General features: G+C 37.3%; 1 protein-coding gene across 4 annotated transcripts in view; it reads right to left on the reverse strand.

Annotated features, from left to right (window-relative positions):
• ISI1 (binding protein) overlaps positions 1–2,448 on the reverse strand; it is a 111,257-nt gene extending 108,809 nt beyond the window's left edge. For 2 of the 4 annotated variants that reach the window (XM_087672728.1, XM_087672727.1), the window contains exon 1: positions 1,911–2,448. In XM_087672728.1, the coding sequence (XP_087528854.1) occupies positions 1,911–2,295 (385 nt within the window). In that variant the 5' untranslated portion in view covers positions 2,296–2,448. The remainder of the gene's footprint in view (positions 1–1,910) is intronic. The other 2 variants (XM_087672730.1, XM_087672729.1) reach the window with 2 other exon arrangements.
• Between the last annotated feature and the right edge of the window lie 18,184 nt (positions 2,449–20,632).

Here is a 20,632-nt window from a genome sequence, read left to right on the forward strand (position 1 = left end):
GAAGAAGTCGAGCAGCCACTGTCTCTTGAAGGAGTGGACTGACGAGGAGACGGTATCAAACAATCACTGTCTCTCGGTGGAGCAGATAGCAGAGACAGAGACCGTGGAAGCCACTGTACCCGAAAATAGGTGGGAGAAGACTGCCGCTGATATTGTGACGATCTCTAAGAGATCGTAGTACCAATCGATCCTCCATGTGCTCAAAAGAACTTAGTGCGCATCGGATGCATCTTAGTGCCTTGAGCATAGTACTCTGATAGCCGATGCAGAACGATCTCTGTGGCCTAAAAAAGAGAGATGGCACAAGGAGTGCTTGGTGGAAGACGCATGTACTCCGAAGGGATGGGGAGCAAAGTTCGAAGTCGGCAAGCATCGGTAGTATGTCCGGTGATGCCACAGTAGGAGCACCCAGTAGTCTGGTCATTTGTTAGTAAATAAGCCATGGATACCAATGTGCCTTCCTGAAGAAGAAAAAGGTCACCCACCATGAACCACAAATTGCAATGTCCACCTCAAGGGATGTGAGAACAATGTGAAGCATGAACCGCAATATCCGCCTTAAGGGATGGGAGGGCAGTGGAAGGGCTAGAAGCGAGCTGCCAGTGGGAGGAGGATGCGACCAGCAGTAAGAGATTACAACTAGTGGAAAAACGCAGGTGAGAAGAGAGACTAAAAACGTAAGCAGCAGGAGAAAGAAAGACTAAAAACACAAGCAAGACAGCGTGCAAGAGAAAGAAAGACTAAAAACATAGGAGCATGTGAGAGAAAGACTAAAAAACGTAGGCAACAAGACAATGAAGACATGGCAGACTGTACAGCAGCAGGTCTGCACAAGAACAACAGTCGTCTAGCCAGAATCAGCTTTAAACTATGTGAAGAGAGTTGGAAATCAGGCCCCAACTGATGATGGAGACAACAATGAACAGCTTCGACTAAAACGTCCTCCGCGAACGGGGTGTAGGCAGCAAGCTAAAACACCTGAAATCTGCAAAAACAATATATTAATGTAGCGAAAGAAGAAGAAAAGTGAATGCCGAACCCGCCACTAGTCTTTGCCTTCACTAGAGTGGAGGATCTTTGCTGCTGTTTGAGGAGATTCAACTCTGATACCATGTCAAAAAGATGACGTACCAGCGAGACAGTAAGGTTTGCGAGGAGTTCACTTTGGAGGAACACAAAGTGAGCTCGGCAAACATGGAGAAGAGAAGAGAAGAGAAGAGAGACGAAACTCTGATGAATGGAATGATGAAGATCTAAATCATGGAGTGAATATGATACAAGGGAACAAGGTTGCTGTAGCACAAGGAAGATGATGAAGACAGCCACGAACCACAAACTGCAATGTCCTCCTAAAGGGGTGTGAGGGTAGTGGAAAGGCTGGAGAGAAGAGGTGACGGACTGAATGAATCATCAGTGAGGAATGAATAAGAGAGTGGCTTGTAAATAAACACAATTAGTCTAGGATGACAACCTTTTTTGGGGCTGCAAGCCCTAAACGCAAATGGCAGAAACACAAAAACCGCAAACTGCAAGCGAAGGGTGAAGGGTCTCTCAACACTACTTGCGAAGGGTGAAGGGTCTCTCAACACTACTTATATGTTACAGCAGTGATATTGGTGTACAATTCTGACCTGTCTTACATGGAGGTCCTATCCAAAAGGTCGGACTATCATCTAAGATGTAATTCCACAGGAGGTAAAGACCCTAGTTAGTCCTGCGGTCCGTTAAACCATCATAAATCCTATGGGCTTGAAAAAAGGTGCCCATAATGAATGAATTCAAACATCTACAGTAGCCTTTGATGTCTTTCTGTCATTTAGTGACCATCAAAACAATCGGGAAACTGCGAGTTCAACAGTCTATACAATTGACAGAATCCCTGCCTGGTAAGATGAGCAGAACTGACAAACCTTGCAAAGTAGCATCGGTTTGACTATCCTGAAACAGTGGGATTAAGGCCTCCGATTTGGCTATGATCGAAAGCAACTTGAGGAGCGTCTTCAGGCCCTTGACACGCAAGAAGGAGAAATCAGCCTTGGCATCGGCGATGGCCGTGCGCAAGGCAAGTGCGATCTCTCGATAAAGACGGCGCTGGGTGAGAGAGGAGACCAGGTCCGAGACAGGGTTGACTCCTGAAGAACAAGCGGTGGAAGAAGAAGGGGACGAGGAGGAGGAAGTGGAAGAGGAAGAGGAGGCGGCGGCGGCGGCGGTGGCGGCGGAGTCGCTGTTGATGGTGTTACGATTGTCGGGAACGAGGAATTCGTCGGCCCAGGCGGGCGGGCTCAACATCAACATCTTCAGCTCGATCGGGGCCGTTAGGCAGTAAAGTGAGTCAGTTTGGCTCGAGCATTTTGGTTAGCAAAACCAGTTTTACCCACGAACTTTTTTATTTAGAAAAGCCAAGGGCCTGAACAGCGAGCCCGTAAAACCGCTGCGTGCATGCACGAAGGGTTGGGGTTCCACAATCCCAGCCTGTTTTGCCTCGCTCGCATAGGACCTTGCCCAAGTGTCTTCGTATGCTCCATTGCACACTCCTAGTAGCATCCCTATTATTCATGTTAATCATTAGTTGCTTTTATTTCATTTTTATTTTATCAGTTGGACAAATTTTTAGCAAATTAGTTTATTGCTATTATTAGTTATTTTCCTTAAAAAGTCAAACAAACCGAATTGATAGGTTGAAGGAGGATTCTACGAGTGGAATGATGCCTAGTAGAATCAAATCCAATGTTTAAAGTCCACCATTGATGTCAAGATTAGCTAATTGTGATGTTCCAATGTGGTGTGTGGAGGTATATGAGATGGTTGTGTAAGATGGCACTTTAAAATTGATGTTGTCGAATATTGACATCATTCCATAGACCACAACATTTGTTGAAGGTAAAGTAGGTGTTTCACTTATTGCTCCTTCATCCTCCATTGGCATCCTAGTTATTGTCCTAAATTTCCTTCTCAACCCCTTCCTATCATAGAGAGTAGCAAATACCTCATCCTAATCATGAATGGCATTGACCACTTGTAGCCATGGTATTCTCGAAATAAGCTAGAAAGCTCGTAAACTTGTAGGCATCACACGACAACTTATTTGTGTTAAAATACCAAAAACCTTTACCTCCATATCTTGGATTATCCCTGGGCACTTGATCTTCAAGTGATTGGTAGTCTTGATTCAGAACCCTAAAAGCTTCTATTAAGTCCATGATCCTTCAAAATGACCCCAAATTGGCTACAAACCACCAAAATGACCTTAAATCTGCCATTATTTTTTCAGACATTCTTAAAGACCATCAAATTTAGTCACGACTTACTGCTTGCAGAGACATTATCTAGTAACCATTTTAATTGTGTCAAATCCTATGACTAACTCTTATCCTCTAGTTACTCTGTGCCTAATCTTGTAACCAGATTCACCACGAAAATGACATTCCCATTGGATCAAAGATGTGCTCTAATACCAATGTAAAGAAGCTAATTCCCACATGAAACCATTAAATTGAAAATACAAAGAATTAGACTAAAATGCCAAGAAAACATAGTTAAGGTGGCTAGGCATGAAATGATATTACCATGAATGGCTAAGAATCAAGTGATGAGAGGCTACAGCATGGTATGCACCCCAAGCTATGGTGGCCAAGAATATACACCCTCTTAGATGGTGGGAGGTTGAGACCTCAAACATGAAATGTTGTAAAATGGCAAAAAGATCATTGGCTAGTTACAACTTAGCCTTTTATACTTAACCCTAATAGGCTAAATATTGGCTAAGGTATGAATGCATTTTTACTATATTACATAGTTGTTATGTGTTATGATGCCTAGCATGGCAACCTAATGTGGCAATGATATGATAGTGATGTGGTGGATTCAACTGTAAGAGAGGTTGGTTGCAGAGCTTTAGGTTATAGGCAACGGCAATTCAGCCCGGTGAGACAACAAGCAATAATACAAGGCAAGATCAATGACAACAAGTAACAACTCACTAATAACGATAGGCAACAGTTGCAAGAAGTCGACAAATTTCATTGATCACATCGAGGCAATTGTAGCGAGCATGCTTATCAACACTTACTATTACATAGTCACAACACATTGTAGTGAGCATGCTTATCAACACTTACCATGCCATAGTCACAACACATTGTCAAGTGTTGCTCCACAATTCACATGTATACCTACATGCTCATCTTCTTGCTTACATCACTGTAGCCCTTGCATGAACTAACAAGGATAGCTTAAGGAGATGAAGAGAGCTAAAGAAAACTTCACTTGCCACAATTACCTTTTGGAGCAAGCTTCTCTTTCCTCTTTCCAAGCTTCTTGTTGAAAACTTCCATGAAGTTCTATTCTCATATATCCTTGCCATGGCTATATCTCTTCATGAAACCTTCAAAGAATGATCCTTGATGTCTCAAGCAACATGTAGACTATCTATTGCTTAGTCTTCAGCAAAATATTGATCACATGGAGCAAGAAGATGCCATAACATTTTGTGCCATTTTTCTAGCCCTTCTTTGAAGAATCAGCAACCTTCTCAACCATTCAAGCTTCTCTCACATTTGGCTAATCAATGGCATCCCTAACATGAAGTACTTGTCACCTATTACTTTATCTTTCACTCCCCTTCAGCCCTGAAGCTTTCTTCACAGCCCTAGCTATGGCTGAAAATGGACAGCATGACGATTTCAACAATCTCTTGAAGTTTTAAGTCAATCTTGGTGCCTTTTAACTTCAAGAAGTGAAAGGCAAGCATCTACAACCGACATTAGGCAAACATTGGAGCTTCAAAGCAAGATCAAAGCATTTTCCTCATCTCAAATTGGATCAAAATAGGAAAGCCATTAATCTTCATCAAATTTTGATTCCTCGAGGCTTCAATTCATGGGGCTTTTGTTGTCTGCAACCCCAAGAATGTTTAATTGAAGCTATTTTATCAAGATTGGGCTTACATTGAAGCATTTCTTCAAGATTGAATGCATTTTTAGCCTCTTGAACATGGCAATGTCTAAAAATTCTTGGAATCCTTGATTCTATCTAGAATTTATTACACTCTTCAAAACTCAAAGGATCTTCTACAAACCATTGTAGACTTCTATCAAAGCATTGGATTCTCTTAATGCATTGGAGCAATCTTATTGATCGGGAGCTGAAAATTACATGGGAGCAATTATATTGGACCTTGAAGCTGGCCTTATGATCTTCAATCTTGATCCATAGATGGTGGTCTATACTAAATATTGATTGGTTGGGATTCATTTACTACTCTTCATCAACATTAAAGAGGTAATTCAATTGCTTTCAACTGAATCTCTCTTTTCATCCAATTGTTGAACCAGTCTTATTGTTGATAAAGAGAGATTGAGTGTAATAGATCCTCTTAATCTCCATTGAAGGTATGTAGAATTCAACATAGTACTGATTATGATGGCTTGATGAATTCTCTTTTCTACCCATTCAAATGTTGATGCCAAATTGATTGCATAAATGCTACTCACATTGCTACTTAACTTGGATTTTTGTTGGATGATTGAACATTGATGCTATAGAACTAAAATAATGATGAAAATGATAAGTGGGAATATTGTAAAAGTAGTGAGTCAATGTAAAATTGTAATGCCCTATCCATAGCCTTTTCAATTCAGTCATTTTCCAATACCTACTTGCATCTCATTGAAGAATTTAAAGGCTTTTTCAATCAGTGCATAGCATCCTTGTTTGATTAGCCATTAGAATGTACTTGCCAATGTTGATTCCTACGAGGAAAAAGCAGATGCCATGTGAGTTGGGAAGACAATAGAGAGGTGACCCTTCCTTCTTGAATATGACCTTAAAGGGATGCACACATCAACTTGAGAAGGAACTTTGCACACCCCTCTTATCTTAGAACCCATGCAAAATTCAAATTTAAGTGTAGGTACATTTTCCATTGTTAGAGTTTGATAGTAGCACAACAGTGATCGACCCTATTCAAAGTACCATAGGTGGTTAAGGTTCCATTGGAATAAGATTTGAAGAGTGTAGAGGGCATCTACTATTCTTTGGATACCTACAGCAAGTGGTCACAATTTTACAGGTCTTTACAATAGATATCCTCTTCAGGTTTCTACAAAGGTTTACAAGAGTTTCTTCCACTCAGGTTACTTCCACAGGGTCAAAAAGGGTACTTACAGGTGGCGAATAGGGTGCAGGAAACTTATGTTCAGAACTGAAGATTCAATTACAAAAAATTCTGTCCTAATCCAAATTGAGAACTTCATAGCTCCATTTGAAGAGGGGATCCTAAGTTTCGATTTGAATTAAAAATTTTGTTGATCCGATATCGGGGGCTCAAGATATTGCTGATTTACTAACACTAGGTACAGTGAGACAATATCTAGACAACATACACGGGGGCATTGCTTATCATTGTTCCACCCAAAGTCTCCAATGCAAGATATCTTTTGAAATTTCATATATCCTCATATAATAAACTTCCCATAGAGCTATTAAGCATTGGGATTGGTGCTATATTCTGAGAGAAACAGGGGATTTGTTAACAAACTGTCTACTACTACAACACTATCTTCTAATGGCCAGGAATAAAAAGAAAGACCCCATTATTGAAGCATTGAATGATGGTATCATGAACTTTCAAGAGGATCAAAATTACATAAATGAAGCCCATAATTTTGAGCAAATAGATGAAGACTTAAGCATTGGATTGCTTACAACACACACTAAGAAAGGGATAGTGCACATGAAGTACATGCATTAAGCGATTATCTTTTATTGTCAAAAGAGTTGGGACATGTGAATGAACACCTTTCTAAGGATTTGAAGACTTTGAATGAAGGATTAATACATATGAATCAAGGTTTGTTGCAAGGGATGGCACAAGGAAACAAGGGTATCTCTAATTATTTATAGCAAAGCAACAAATCTTTATTCCAAGAACTCATTTCAGCCATAAAGGAAATTGGGAGTAAGCCACAAAGGAAACCTCAAACTATTGAAGATCCACATATAACCCCTCTTGTTGGCAATCCTTCCCATCCAAACAAAGAAAGTTCTCAACTAGTTATGCATACTTTTGAAAGGGAAGAACCATCTTGAGTGAGGGGTAACCATCACCCTTCACAAATCGATGGCATTCATACTACAAGGCCTCAATTTAGTAGCCCAAAAGATAATCTTAGAAATAAAGGGGAACAAGACAACAATTGATGGGATAATGATTATGATGGATGCGATCCCTTCTACAAGTATTTTTACCAATACAAAAAATAAATGCAGTCAACAATCAAGTTCATGAAGGTGAAAGATATGATGAGAGAAGATCAGCCCATGATATCTCAAACAAAGAGTATGTTTCAAACGGCCAACCCTCATCTCATGGTTTTGGGCCACCTACTTTTAAGCAAAACTCTTGGAACAAAGATTCATGGAAGCAACATTCTTATGGGCAACCATCTTACAATGAAAATGAGTATAAGGAAAAGATCAATATCACTAATCTCAAAGGAGATAACGCTTCACCTTCATAATAGATTAATAAGCTTAATAAAAACAAGCCTTCTAAACCCAAAACTTCAGCTATGCTCATCCCTCTAACAAGATTTCGAGTGTATGAGGTTGTTTGAGATTTTGCAAGATGTCCAATCAAACCATGGAAGACTTTATGGCCGAAGGTGATTTACCGGAACCAATGATGGAGCAAAAATTGAATCTAATTATGATGCAACTTCAAGAGGAACGAAGAGCACGTCAAACTTTGCAAGCTCAATTGGCTACTCTTCAACGATCTACTGTCGATCAAGATGGACCGCAATCCAAAGATGTTATACGACATACAATTGATTCGACACTTGAAGCACAATCTATCAATAAAGAAGCCAAGATAAGTAAAATAAATTTCAAATTTCGTACTTTTAATGGGCTACGTGACAGAAAAACTGTTCTCACTTTTATCAGTTAGTTTGATGATTACTTCCATGAAGAAGAGTATGTTGAAAAAGACAAACTCAAATGTGTCACTAACCATTTAGTGGCCAGAGCATCATTATGGTGGACTATTGTCCGCAAGAGTATTGATTGTCCTACTACTTGGAAGGCTTTTCAAAAGAAATTTTTACAGAATTTTCTTCCACCTTAATTTCATGAAAAAGCAATCAAACAGTGGGATCTTCTGCAACAAAGAGATCGTGAGCCTATTCCGCGATACACTGAGTGTTTCTAGAACGCCTTATTGCAACTTCGAACGCTTGAAGATGTACCTGATGTGATCCATAAGCGCAAGTATATGTTTGGTTTGCTTGGTCACTTCTATGCAGAGGTGAACATGTTCAAGCCAATGACTTTGGAGGATGCAATTTCTTTAGCCTATGATGCTGAAGGCAAAATTCATGGACGAGAGAAGCAACAACAACAATTTTCAACTAATGGTAACTTTGGTACAAAGCAATTCAATTCTAACTTTCGAAGATTCAATCAAAATCTCTTTGTTCCTTCTTCTTTTCGTAAATCTTGGGCACGGCCCCCTACTTTACTATCGAACACAAATTCAAATCTTAAGCCATCTCTCCAACCAAATCCCAATATACCTAAACTCCCAACCATTACCAATAATGTTTCCAAAGCCAAGCCTATAGTTTGCTATAAGTGTCAACGATTTGGACACTTAGCAACAATAAAATGTCAATTCAAAAGGCAATTGTTCACATCAATTACTTGGGAGCAATTGAAAATGAAGATCATGAAAACATGCCAGATTTTACGGAAGATAATGATGATATCGATATTACTTCAGATACTTTACCAAGTATGCCAAATCATATTCATTATTAACGATGAAATGTCTTATGCATGGTAAAGAAAAGATTGTCTTACATGATGATGGGAGCACACATGTTTTTATTTCTGAAAATTTGATAAAAGAATTACATTTACATATTGTTCCAAGTCATTATCGCATAAAGGCTACATTCTTAGACACTAGATACAATGGCACACAATAATTTCATGATTTAAAAAATAAAATTGACGATTATGTTGAGCACAGAAATTTCTTGGTTGTGCCTTTACAAGCTAGAGACATTATTTTAGGAATGCCTTGGCGTCACAAATATAATCCCGATATAGATTATTCCACACATTCAATGAAAATTTATTCTAACGAAAAATAAATCACGTTACATGGTATGCACACCTTAGATAATTTTCCATTGCTTAGTCACACACAAGCTAAACATGCATTGAGAAAAGATAGCAAATCATACTCAGTATGGGTGAATGAAATTGAAGTTAAGGAAAATCATATGCATCCTAGGCATGCACAATTTCTTTCATAATTTAAATATTGTTTTGCTATTGATTTACCCCATGGTTTACCACCTACACATCCTGAAGATCATAAAATAGACTTAATCCCAGGTTCTCAATCACTATGCAAAGCACCTTATAGACAAAATCAAATTGAACAAAAAGAAATCCAAGCCCAAGTTGAAGAATTGTTAACTCGAGGACTCATTAGGCCCGGTAGTTCTCCTTTTGGTGCACATGTCCTATTAGTCAAGAAGAAAAATAATATATATATGATGTGCATTGACTATCGTACCCTAAACAAGATCACTGTCAAGAATAGATATTTGATCCCTAGGGTAGATGACCTTATGGATAAACTACAAGGAGCCACTATTTTTAGCAAAATAGATCCCAAATCTGGATATCATCAAGTACGATTAGATACACCTGACATTTTCAAAAGTGCATTTAGAACTCAATTTGGTCATTATGAATTCCTTGTTATGCCTTTTGGTTTGACTAATGCACTTACCACATTCAATTGTATGATGAATCGAATATTTTTGAAGCATCAGCATTGTATAATTATTTTCTTTAATAACATATTGGTTTTCAGTGAGAATGAGAATGAGCATTATGAACATTTATATTTGGTCTTCAAATTATTAAAAGAAAATCAATTATATGCTAACCCTGAAAAGAGTGATTTTCCAAACACACATTGAATACTTCGGACATATTGTTTCTTTTGATGGTATTAAAGTTGATCCTAAAAAGATAGAAGCAATTTTGAATTGGCCAATTCGTAGAAATACGTATGAGTTATGTTCTTTCTTAGGACTTGCTAGCTTTTATAGACAATTTGTGAGAAATTTTACATTGCTTGCATTCCCTTTAATGAAATTATTAAAGAAATGTATTGTGTATCATTGGTCTGATAATCAGCAAAAGTTTTTTGATTTATTGAAACATGCTTTAACACATGTACATATTTTGCAATTACCTGACTTTGATCGACCATTCTTTCTAGTAGTCACTGATGCTAACGGATCAGGAATAGGAGATGTCCTTATGCAAAAATCACATCCAATAGCCTATTCTAGTTGTAAACTTAAACCCTATGAACTCAAGTATTCTACCTATGATAAGGAATTATTAGTTTTAGTACAAGCCTTATGTCAATGGAAACACTATTTAATGGGATTTGAATTCATGATTAAAACCGACCAACAGAGTATCAAACATCTCCTTAGTTAGCCACAAATCTCTAACTGTCATATTAAATGGGCTACTTTTATTCAAAGTTTTCATCCACTTATCAAATATCAACCCGAAAAAGAAAATGTTGTTGCCTATGCCTTAAGTAGAAGATCAAGTATCCATAATATCTCCGTTATATCTTTTGATTCTCTTATTCCTATGCAAGATACCTATGACTAAGACCCTAGTTTTCAAGCTGATTGGAATAAATTAGTTGCTAATAACTAGATTCCGATTGATTCTTTGTCTTATTATGATGGACTTATGTTTTATAAGAAAAGGTTGTGTGTAACTATTCCATTTAGATCATTTGTATTGCACGAAATTCATTGTCCCCTATATCAAGGCCATATAGGTATTATTTCTACTTTATGTACATTGGTGGAAGATTTTTATTGGCTACACATGGAATTTGATGTTTCTAACTTTGTATCTAAGTGTTTAATTTGTCAAAGAGTCAAGTGACACCATGGTAAGTAATATGATTTGCTAATACATTTACTAATTCTTGAATGACCATGGGACATATTTCAATGGATTTTATAAACTGGTTTGCCTAACACTCAAGCTAATCATGATATGATTTGGACTATTGTAGATTGATTTAGCAAACAAGCATATTTTCTTCCATGCAAGAAAACATTAACAGCATCTCAAGCTGCACAATTATTTTTAAAGACTGTTTTCACTAACCATGGTTTGCCAAAAGTTATTATTTCAGATCATGATTCTAGTTTCTGTAATAATTTTTGGACTACTTTGTTTGCTAATTTAGGTGCTAAGATTGATTTCTTATCTGCATTTCATCTTGAAACAAATGGGCAAACAGAAGCTACTAACAGTATAATTCTAGATCTTTTGCGTGCATACACAATTTCAAAACCACAAACATGGAATACACACTTGCATTTACTTCAATTTGCATACAATAATACACCATATACAACTACATATAAAGCACCTTTTGAAATCATTTATGGACATAGATTGCCTACACCTGTTACATCATTGTCAAACAAAGTTAAAGCTGTTGATGTATTGCCAATATGCATATTACTATTTTTGTTGAAGCCAAAGACATGATTGTGAAAGCCCACCCCGGGGATATGATGCTAGGAGGCATACTCCACAGTGGATTCCGTGAGACCACGATGGATTCCGTGAGGTTTTGCGGTGAATTTCGTAAAACTATATTTATTTGCTAGGGCTCGTACACAAGGTGGATTCCTTGTGCGAGAAGTTGACGGTGATGCCTGTCCTTTTTGGGCGTCATGTTAATTTAATGTGCACGTGGGTGATTCCACAGTGGGTGATTTCACAAAATACATATTTAAATTTATAGATGTTTATGAGTTTAGAGTGCACTCATATTAACTTAAGGTTCAGACAGAGTTTCAACCTATTTATTTATTTTGTAGTTGAAGATTGCTAGGTATTCACTTTTGACAATTTAATTTTATTATTTTCTAATAATTGTGAATGCTTTAATTGATGTGTAGAGTAGGCAGCGGTGGCGTTGGGAAACACTAGGCGATAGCATGTATTCAGATTACCTAGAAAAATTTATCATTTTTGATGGGCATGCACCTTATCATTAAAGGCGTGACGCTAATATTTATTTAGGCGTGCTTACTTATTGAAGTGCTTGATAAATATTTATTATTTTGAATGCGCATGGGTGCACGGTTTGAATATTTTATTATTGGACATTGTATTTGGGCACATCGACTTTTGGGACGCCCAACTGTTTTATTCTTTATTTGAACAAAAGCAGACACAAAAGTTAAGAGCATGCTAATTGTAAATTGGGTAATTTTTTAGCTTTGAGATGAATAAATTTATAAATACATGCCTTGTGAAGCGCTCACACAAAGCATGGGGGGAGATTGTACCCAATTTGTCTCTTTTCTTTATGTCATGCAAATCTATCTTTTTGTTTTATGAGCTTTAGTAGAGTTCTTTTGTTCTTAGGGACCTTTCGACACTCACTATGTATGCATCCAAAATCTTATTTGTGCACCACTATATCTACTCAAAATGGATAGAATGGCTCCTTCTCAACTTAGTAAGTACTCAACTAAGCTCTAAGGAGCTCCTCAACTAGCCTAGAATAAGTATTATAGGTAGGAAAGCCAATGTATACCTCAAATGGTGTGAAATGGGACTACTATGAAAGTTGCAAGTCAAGCTTTCTTCTCGCATTAAATACAATATTAGTGAAGCTTTTCAAACGTCCGGCTCCAATACTAGTTGAAAGGTGGAGCAAAAGTGGAAGCATAAGCAAAAGTAAGAAAGAAGTAAGAGATATGGATATTCAAGCAAGAAAGAGCAAGACGGTATGTAGAAACTCCAACAATCACAATGTGTGACTTGCATTTCTTTATCCTATTATCATAGTAAGAATAAAGAATAAAGTGATGGACAGCCACCACGTGTAGTGTATAGGTGTGCAGACAATAAGTACAAATAAATTAGGCGGCTAGGCATAAGCAGCCTTTGACCCGTATGTCGTGAGAGAGGAAGTTGCTGTTAGAACTATTTTGGGACAATTTAGAAGCATTTTCAGCTCTAGAAAAATTACCTCTTGTCTCAACCACATTTCTAAAATTTTGCCTCTTTTTTTGTGTATAATTTCTACCTTGTTTAGAGGCATAAACAATGGAAAAATTTGACACTTTGATGTTATAACTATTTTGACTGTTATAACCCTTGTTTTTTTGCTTTATTGTGTCTCTTGATTAGTTGAAAACTTGCCCATATTTTACTGGTTGGTTGAAAATTTATTACCCACATTCTTGCTGAAAATTTACTACATCTCTCTTGTACTTCAAGGAATATCTTTTAGCCAATTGTATGGCCTTATGTAAAGTTTTTGGTTGTTGAGCTCCTACCTGCGATGATAGGGCAAGGTCAAGACCCAAAATGTATTTATTCAGCTTAGCAAAATATGAAATGCCTTCAACATGCATGGAGAGATTCAAGTAGGTGTTGGAGTAGTCTTTAACGAACATTCCTCTTTGAGAACGTGCATATCATCTTCTTTGGAGCCTTTCTTTTTCCAAAGGAAAAATGAAAACATCAATCATTCCTTGCTTGAACTCCTCCCAAGTGAGAACGTTTTGCTCAATCTTGTGCATGTAATGCCAGCAAGTACGGGTGTAATCTTCAAGATGAAAAGCTGTGAAATAAATATTTGCTTCTTCACTTTTAGGATAAAGGATGAAGTATATTGCTGAGGCTTTCGAAAGTAGTTTGGGGTAAGCTCGGTGTGAATGGCCACTAAGGAGGAGATTTAAGCTTGACAAGATTTTTTTGGCAATAGGATAGCAGCATGTGTTTGACGACATTGACATCCTGCAATACGTCCTCCCGCCGTCGACATTGGAATTTGGAGAGATAAGCTTTATTATAAAGCTTATTAAGCTTTATAATCCCACACTTAATCAATTCTTCTTTGTCAATAAAACAAGTTTGCAAGGAAGCTTGGGAGGTGGTCCTCCGTCAACAAAGAGTGGTCCTTCGCAATCCAACAACACAGCAAGGGGTTTTTCACTGCTAGGAACACGCTGCTATTGACGGTTCATTGCAAGGCTGACTATAGAGCCCGTTCGTTCTAGGAGCTTCGCCTTTGTGTGAGATGGTAAGTGATTGGAAGTCCTTGATCTCAGCTTCGTTCTGATACCATTGATGAGAAAATCAGATGCTAGATGCATATGTAGCGAGCGCCAAAAGGTCCCCAAGAACAAAAGAACTCTACTAAAGCTCATAAAACAAAAACATAGATTTGCATGACATGAAGAAAAGAGAAAAATTGGGTACAATCTCCCCCCATGCTTTGTGTGAGCGCTTCACAAGGCATGTTTTTATAAATTTATTCATCTCAAAGCTAAAAAATAGCCCAATTTACAATTAGCATGCTCTTAGCTTTTGTGTTTGCTTTTGTCCAAATAAAGAATAAAGCAGTTTGATGTCCCAAAAGTCAGGCTATGCCCAAATACAATGTCTAATAATGAAATATTTAAACCATGTGTCCATGCATATACAGAATAATAAATATTTATCAAACACTTCAATAAATAAGAGTGCCTAAATTAATATTAGTACCATGCCTTTAATGATAAGCTGTGTGCCCATAAAAAATGATAATTTATTGTAGGTAATTTGAATACACGCTATTGCCGAGTGCTTCCCAACGCCACCGCTGCCTGCTCTACACATCAATTGAAGCATTCACAATTGTTAGAAAATAATAAAATTAAGTCGATAAAAGTGAATACCTAGTAGTCTTCAGCTACAAAATAAATAAATAGGTTGGAACTTTGTCCTAACCTTAATTTAATATGAGTACACTCTAAACTCATAAACGTCCATTAATTTAAATATGTATTTTGCAGAATCACCCACGTGTAGATTAAATTAACATGACACCCAGAAATGACAAGCGTCCTCGTCAACTTCTCGCACAAGGAATCCACCTTGTGTACGAGCCCTGACAAATAAATATAGTTTTACGGAATCCACTGCAAAACATCATGGAATCCACCATGGAATAAAAAACTCACGGAATCCACAGTGGAATATGCTTCTTGGCATCATATAGAGCATGCTGCAAAAGTCATGGAGAATCATAGTAGCTTAACAACAATTTCATATTTTGGCCATAACTTTTGCATACGATGTCAAATTGAGGTATTCTATAGCTAGAAATAAAGAGTGTGACGAGAACTACAGATTTGAGTACTTACATAGTTGATTTTGTCTAGTTTTTAGTTCTCTTTTTTACACAAAAAAAAAGTATTGGTTTGGATAATAAGATTACAAGTTACACAACTTTATGTATTACATGTCTACATGTTATTTTGGGTTTTCCATATACTTATGTTGATGCTCAACATTGATGTTTATGCTAGGATATGTTTATGGTGATCTTTAAAGCTTGGATTTGAGTTTCATTAGATGTATTTGGGTGTTAACCATTTTCTTCAGTGATTCTTCACTTACAGTTTGAAGACATATTTGATGTGTGTGCTCTTGGATGCACCATTGATGTACTTGGTTTTTCCAATGATGTTATATGCTTGATATATTGAGCTTTGTTATGCTTTTGGGCTTTTGAGATTTGCTTCTAGTGGGAACCATTTGTATTTATATTGCAGAGCTTAGTTCTTTGAGTTAATGGAAGACTCTTTATACTCTTTTGATTTATGCTACACTGTTCATTATTGTATAGATTCATGATGGTGGGTTCATTTACTTTTGAGCTTGGATACCTTATCATTTTTAGTGGGTTGTCAGTGGTGGACACATGCTTGATACATATTGTTGTATGCATCTATGTATCTAATACCTTGTATTTTTTGATAGTTCTTAGTACTTGGCTACTACATAGCTAGTTAAATTTTATATATCCTTGTTGTTGCCCAGATATACCTAGAAATGGGAGCTTACTCCTTTGGTTATTTGTCTATAGATATATGGTCATTCACTATAGTTTTATAGACATCAATGCTAATAACTATTTATCGGCACTTTCTTTGAGAGCAGACACCTTGTTTGAGCACTCTAGTGCCTATTGTTTGTGGATAGCTATATACTCTTTAGTTTTTCACTTCTTGCCCTTGCTTCTAGCTTAGTTTTGGGGCCATTTTGTTGTGATTAAAGAAACCCATACTCTTGTAGTTTGCAATCATTTGTAGACATAATGGCAAGCACTTTAAATGCATCTAATGACATTGCTATTTTCAATATCAAAAAGTTGGCTGTCAATAAATTTAAATATTGGAAGATGCAAATATGGCAAGTATTGGTGCAAAAGAAGCAAGTTAGACCATTGAAAGCTAAGGGTATAAAGCTAGAAATTTGTGATAGAGATGATTAGGATGAGCTTGATGAGGTATGCAAGTCTACTATCATACTATCTTTGTCTAACCATGTGTACTGCAACATTATTTTGATTGAAGGTGGTGCATATGATTTATGGAAGAAGGTTTGCAATCTTTATAATAAGTAGAGTCCTAGATCTTGGTTGCATTGCTTGAAGAAGCTTGTGGACCTTTGCATGAAGAAGGACACCCTTATGTCTACTCATTTGAATGAGTTCCACTCTATTTTCAACTAGTTTATCTTGCAAGGCTTTCATTTTAAAGATAACATAGTCTTTGTTATTGCTTGTCACACTACTAGAGTCATGGGATATATTTTGTACTACTGTAAGTGCTAATTCTCTTGAAGATAGTTTTAAATGTAGTGATCTAGAGAGTGCTTTACTTACAAAAGAAGTGAATAGAAAAAATATTGATGCAACCCACACTTCTCATGCACTTACATTTACAGATAGAAATGGTGGATAAGGGGATAATAACTAAGGTACTCATAGACCAATAATGGCAAGTCTTGGTCTTGTGGGCAATCACATAGGAAGTTTTCCAATTGTAAGTCCTCTTTGACATGTCATTATTGTGTGAAATAGGGTCACATTAAGCAGTAGTTCCATAAAATGAACAATGATAAGTGCAATGAGAATGATGAGGGAAAAGTGTCTGATAATGCTAAATCTTCTGATGGTAGAAGCATTATGCCTAAGTCTAGTATGAAGATAGAGGAGATAAATGCATTGGAGTATAATTCTGATGATTACATACTTGATGCTACTAGTTGACCAATGCTCCATCTTCTTATTCTCACTATTGGATTCTTAATATAGGGGCTTTATTCCATGTTGTCCCATATTGTCATTAGTTTCATAGCTATCATACTATTACAAGTTCTATTAGACTGGAAGATGACACTACATTGGATATCCTTGGCACAGGTAATATTAGACTTCAGTTTGGTACTAGTGCTCCTTTTGTGCTTCATGATGTATTCCATGTCCCAATTTTGACTAAAAATCTTATTTCAACTAGACAATTGGAAAATGACAAATACCATGTATCTTTTGTTGATTTCGCATGAAAGATCACTTGTGGTAGCCTTGTTGATACTAGAGATGCCAATGTTGGTAGCTTCTATCCCTTACTTGTCTTTGGCTCTATTGGCCATGTTTTGGCCATGATTGATCTTCCACATGTATCTTTATGATGGCATTATCTCCTTGGGTATATATCTTTGAAAGGAATGAAAGTACTTACTCATTTGTAGTGTGTTCCACCTCTTGTTTACTCATCTTTTGATTCATGTGATCATTGTCTTTATGATAGGTAAATATGTAACTCTCACAAAAAGTCTGATTCTAATGCATGGGTGAGCTGTTGCCCCATCTGCATTTAGATATTTGTGGTCCCATGCCCTATTCATTGGGTGGCAAAAGTACTTTGCTACATTCATAGATGACAATTTGCATAAGATTTGGGCTATCCTATATTAAGCAAAAATTGGATGTCTAATGCTTTTTAGCTATGGTTGAGAAATAGTTTGGGTATAGGCTGAAATATCTATAGTCTAACGATGGGGGTGAATATGTTTCTAAAGCATTTGAGTAGCTTTGTGATGAGATGGGGTATTAAGCATCAATTGACTGTCCTATATCTATACACCCCAACCTAGAATAGTATTATAGAGCACATGAATGGGACTATTCAAGAAAAAGTCACAATATGCTTAGCTGAGTAGGTTTACCACTTTTGGGCTGAGGCAATTACTATTTTTGTGCATCCCATTAGTAGATTTCCATACACTACTCTTGGTGGTAAAGTTACAAAGGACATTTGATGAGGTAAAACCCCCTCATATCCACACTTATGAATGTTTGGATATGAGACTTTCTATCATATTCCCAAAAACAAGCACAATAATTTGGGTCTATCAAATGCATCTTTCTTGGATATGGTGATGTATATGAGATGGGCCATCACCTTTATGATTTGTAGGCTCAGAAGATTATCTGCCGCAACCATGATGTTATCTTCCATGAGGAAAAGATATACATGAGACCAATGCAAGTGATTGAGGTATATAGGGCATGAGATCGGCCATCACCTTTGGGATTTGCAGGCTCAAAAGGTTATTTTCCACAACCATGATGTTATCTTCAATGAGGAAAACATGCATATGAGACTAGAGCAAGTGATTGAGGTACACAGGGTGATCCTTTAGGAGAATCCTCCCAGTATAGTATAGACAGTCCTAGTTAGATAGCTTGTTGTAGCTATTGATGATGTAGTGGCCTAGGATTTGTTAGTTGTGTAGGATCATGATGTTGAATAGAGAGGACATGCCATATAGGCCCCACATTTAGTCTTGAGATGCTCCACTAGAGCCTCACATCCTCCTAGTTATGGCAATAAATATAAGTGAGCCTCTCATCTTGTGACAAGGCTATGCATAGAGGCAATAGTTACTCTTGGGAGAGGGCCATGCAGTCTGAATATAATTTAGTGCTATCAAATCATACATGGGATTTGATTCCTTTTTCCAATGGAAAACATACATTGCTATGCAAGTGGGTGTGTAAGTTGAAGAGTATTACTTGGTTACCCCAAGCCAACATATAAGGCTAGATTGATTGCCAAGGGTTCATGCAAGAAAAGGGAGTCGCTTTTGATGAGATATTCTCTCTTGTGGTCAATATGACTATAACTACGCTTATATTGGCCTTGGTTGCACAAGTGGATCTAGAATTGTACCAAATGGATGTGAAAATGGCTTTTCTTTAAGGGGACTTGTATGAGGACATTTATATACAACAGCTTAAGGGCTTTGAGAAAAAGGGCAGCAAACATCTATTGTGCAAGTTGAGAAAGAGTTTGTATGGACTTGAGTAAGCACCTAGGAAATGGTATCATAAGCTTGATGCATTTATTCATTCATAAGGTTACTCTCATAGTGATATGGATCCATGTCTTTACACGAAGAAGGGTTGTGATGGTAGCCTTATCATTTTGGTACTATACGTTAATGATATATTGATTGCTAGGAGTGCTCACGATGAGCTGGGTGCTTTGAAGACTCAACTCAGAAAGAGCTTTGAGATGAAGGACATGGGACATGCCTCTCATATACTTAGTATGCACATCACGCATAATCACTCTAAGAAACTCATCTTCTTATCTTAGAAGAAGTACATTCATGAAGTCCTTGAGTGGTTTCATATGTAAGATCATAAGCCTATTGAATATCCATTACCTTATGTGAAGGTTAGTCAAGAAGATTATTCATAGTTAGATCATGAGAAAGTTGAGATGACCAAGATTATGTAATGCATCCATAGTGGGTAGCTTGATGTATGCCATGATAGCCACTAGATCTAACATAGCATTGACAATAGGAGTTGTGGCTCGTTATATGCCAACATCTGGTAGGCAACATTGAGATGTTATGAAGGGTATCATAATATACCTTAAGTGCATTGTAGATATACATGTATTTAATATGGTGGTCAGGATACTGGAGTCGTGCGTTACACAGGCTCTGATTATGAAGGACATGCAGTTAGTAGGAAGTCCACCTCTAGCTATGTCTTCATCTTTGCTAGAGGTGCTATTTCTTGGATATCTTAGGTGTAGAAATGCATAACCTTGTCTACTATCGATATTGAGTACGTTGCATCCATAGAGGTTTACAAGGAGGCCTTGGCACAAAATCTACTCTTTCATGTAAAGCTCAAGCACATTGAGGTCCGTTATAACTTCATTAGAGAGGTGATTGAGGACAAGCAAATAGAGCTTGTCAAGGACTTGAGTGTCTGATGAGAATCCTATAGATATGCTTACTAAAAGTATCTTAGTGGAATGTCATGCCATCCTTTACAAAGATGTTGGGTATAGGATGAGATGACATCTTTCCTCATCTTGTTGCACTCTATGCACATACTCTATTTTGCCTTTTGCTTCTCACTCAGGAATATTTGCCTATAAGTGGGAGGTTATTGGGGGTGTTAAAGGCTGCACGTGCCTAGCAATTTACATTTACTTGTACTTACCATTCACACACTTGTACATCGTAGGTGGTAGCTACCTATCACAATCACTTTACTCTTTATTCTTATTATGACAATAGAATAAGGAAAAGTGGGTCACACATTGTGATTGCTGGATTTTGCACATATTGTCTTGTTCTCTCTTGCTTAAAACTCCATAGCTCTTGCTTCTTTCCTACT

The sequence above is a fragment of the Lygodium microphyllum genome, chromosome 30 (genome assembly GCF_053477565.2).
Source record: "Lygodium microphyllum isolate KBCC chromosome 30, Lygodium_microphyllum_v1.1.10, whole genome shotgun sequence".
NCBI classification, from domain to species: Eukaryota; Viridiplantae; Streptophyta; class Polypodiopsida; order Schizaeales; family Lygodiaceae; genus Lygodium; species Lygodium microphyllum.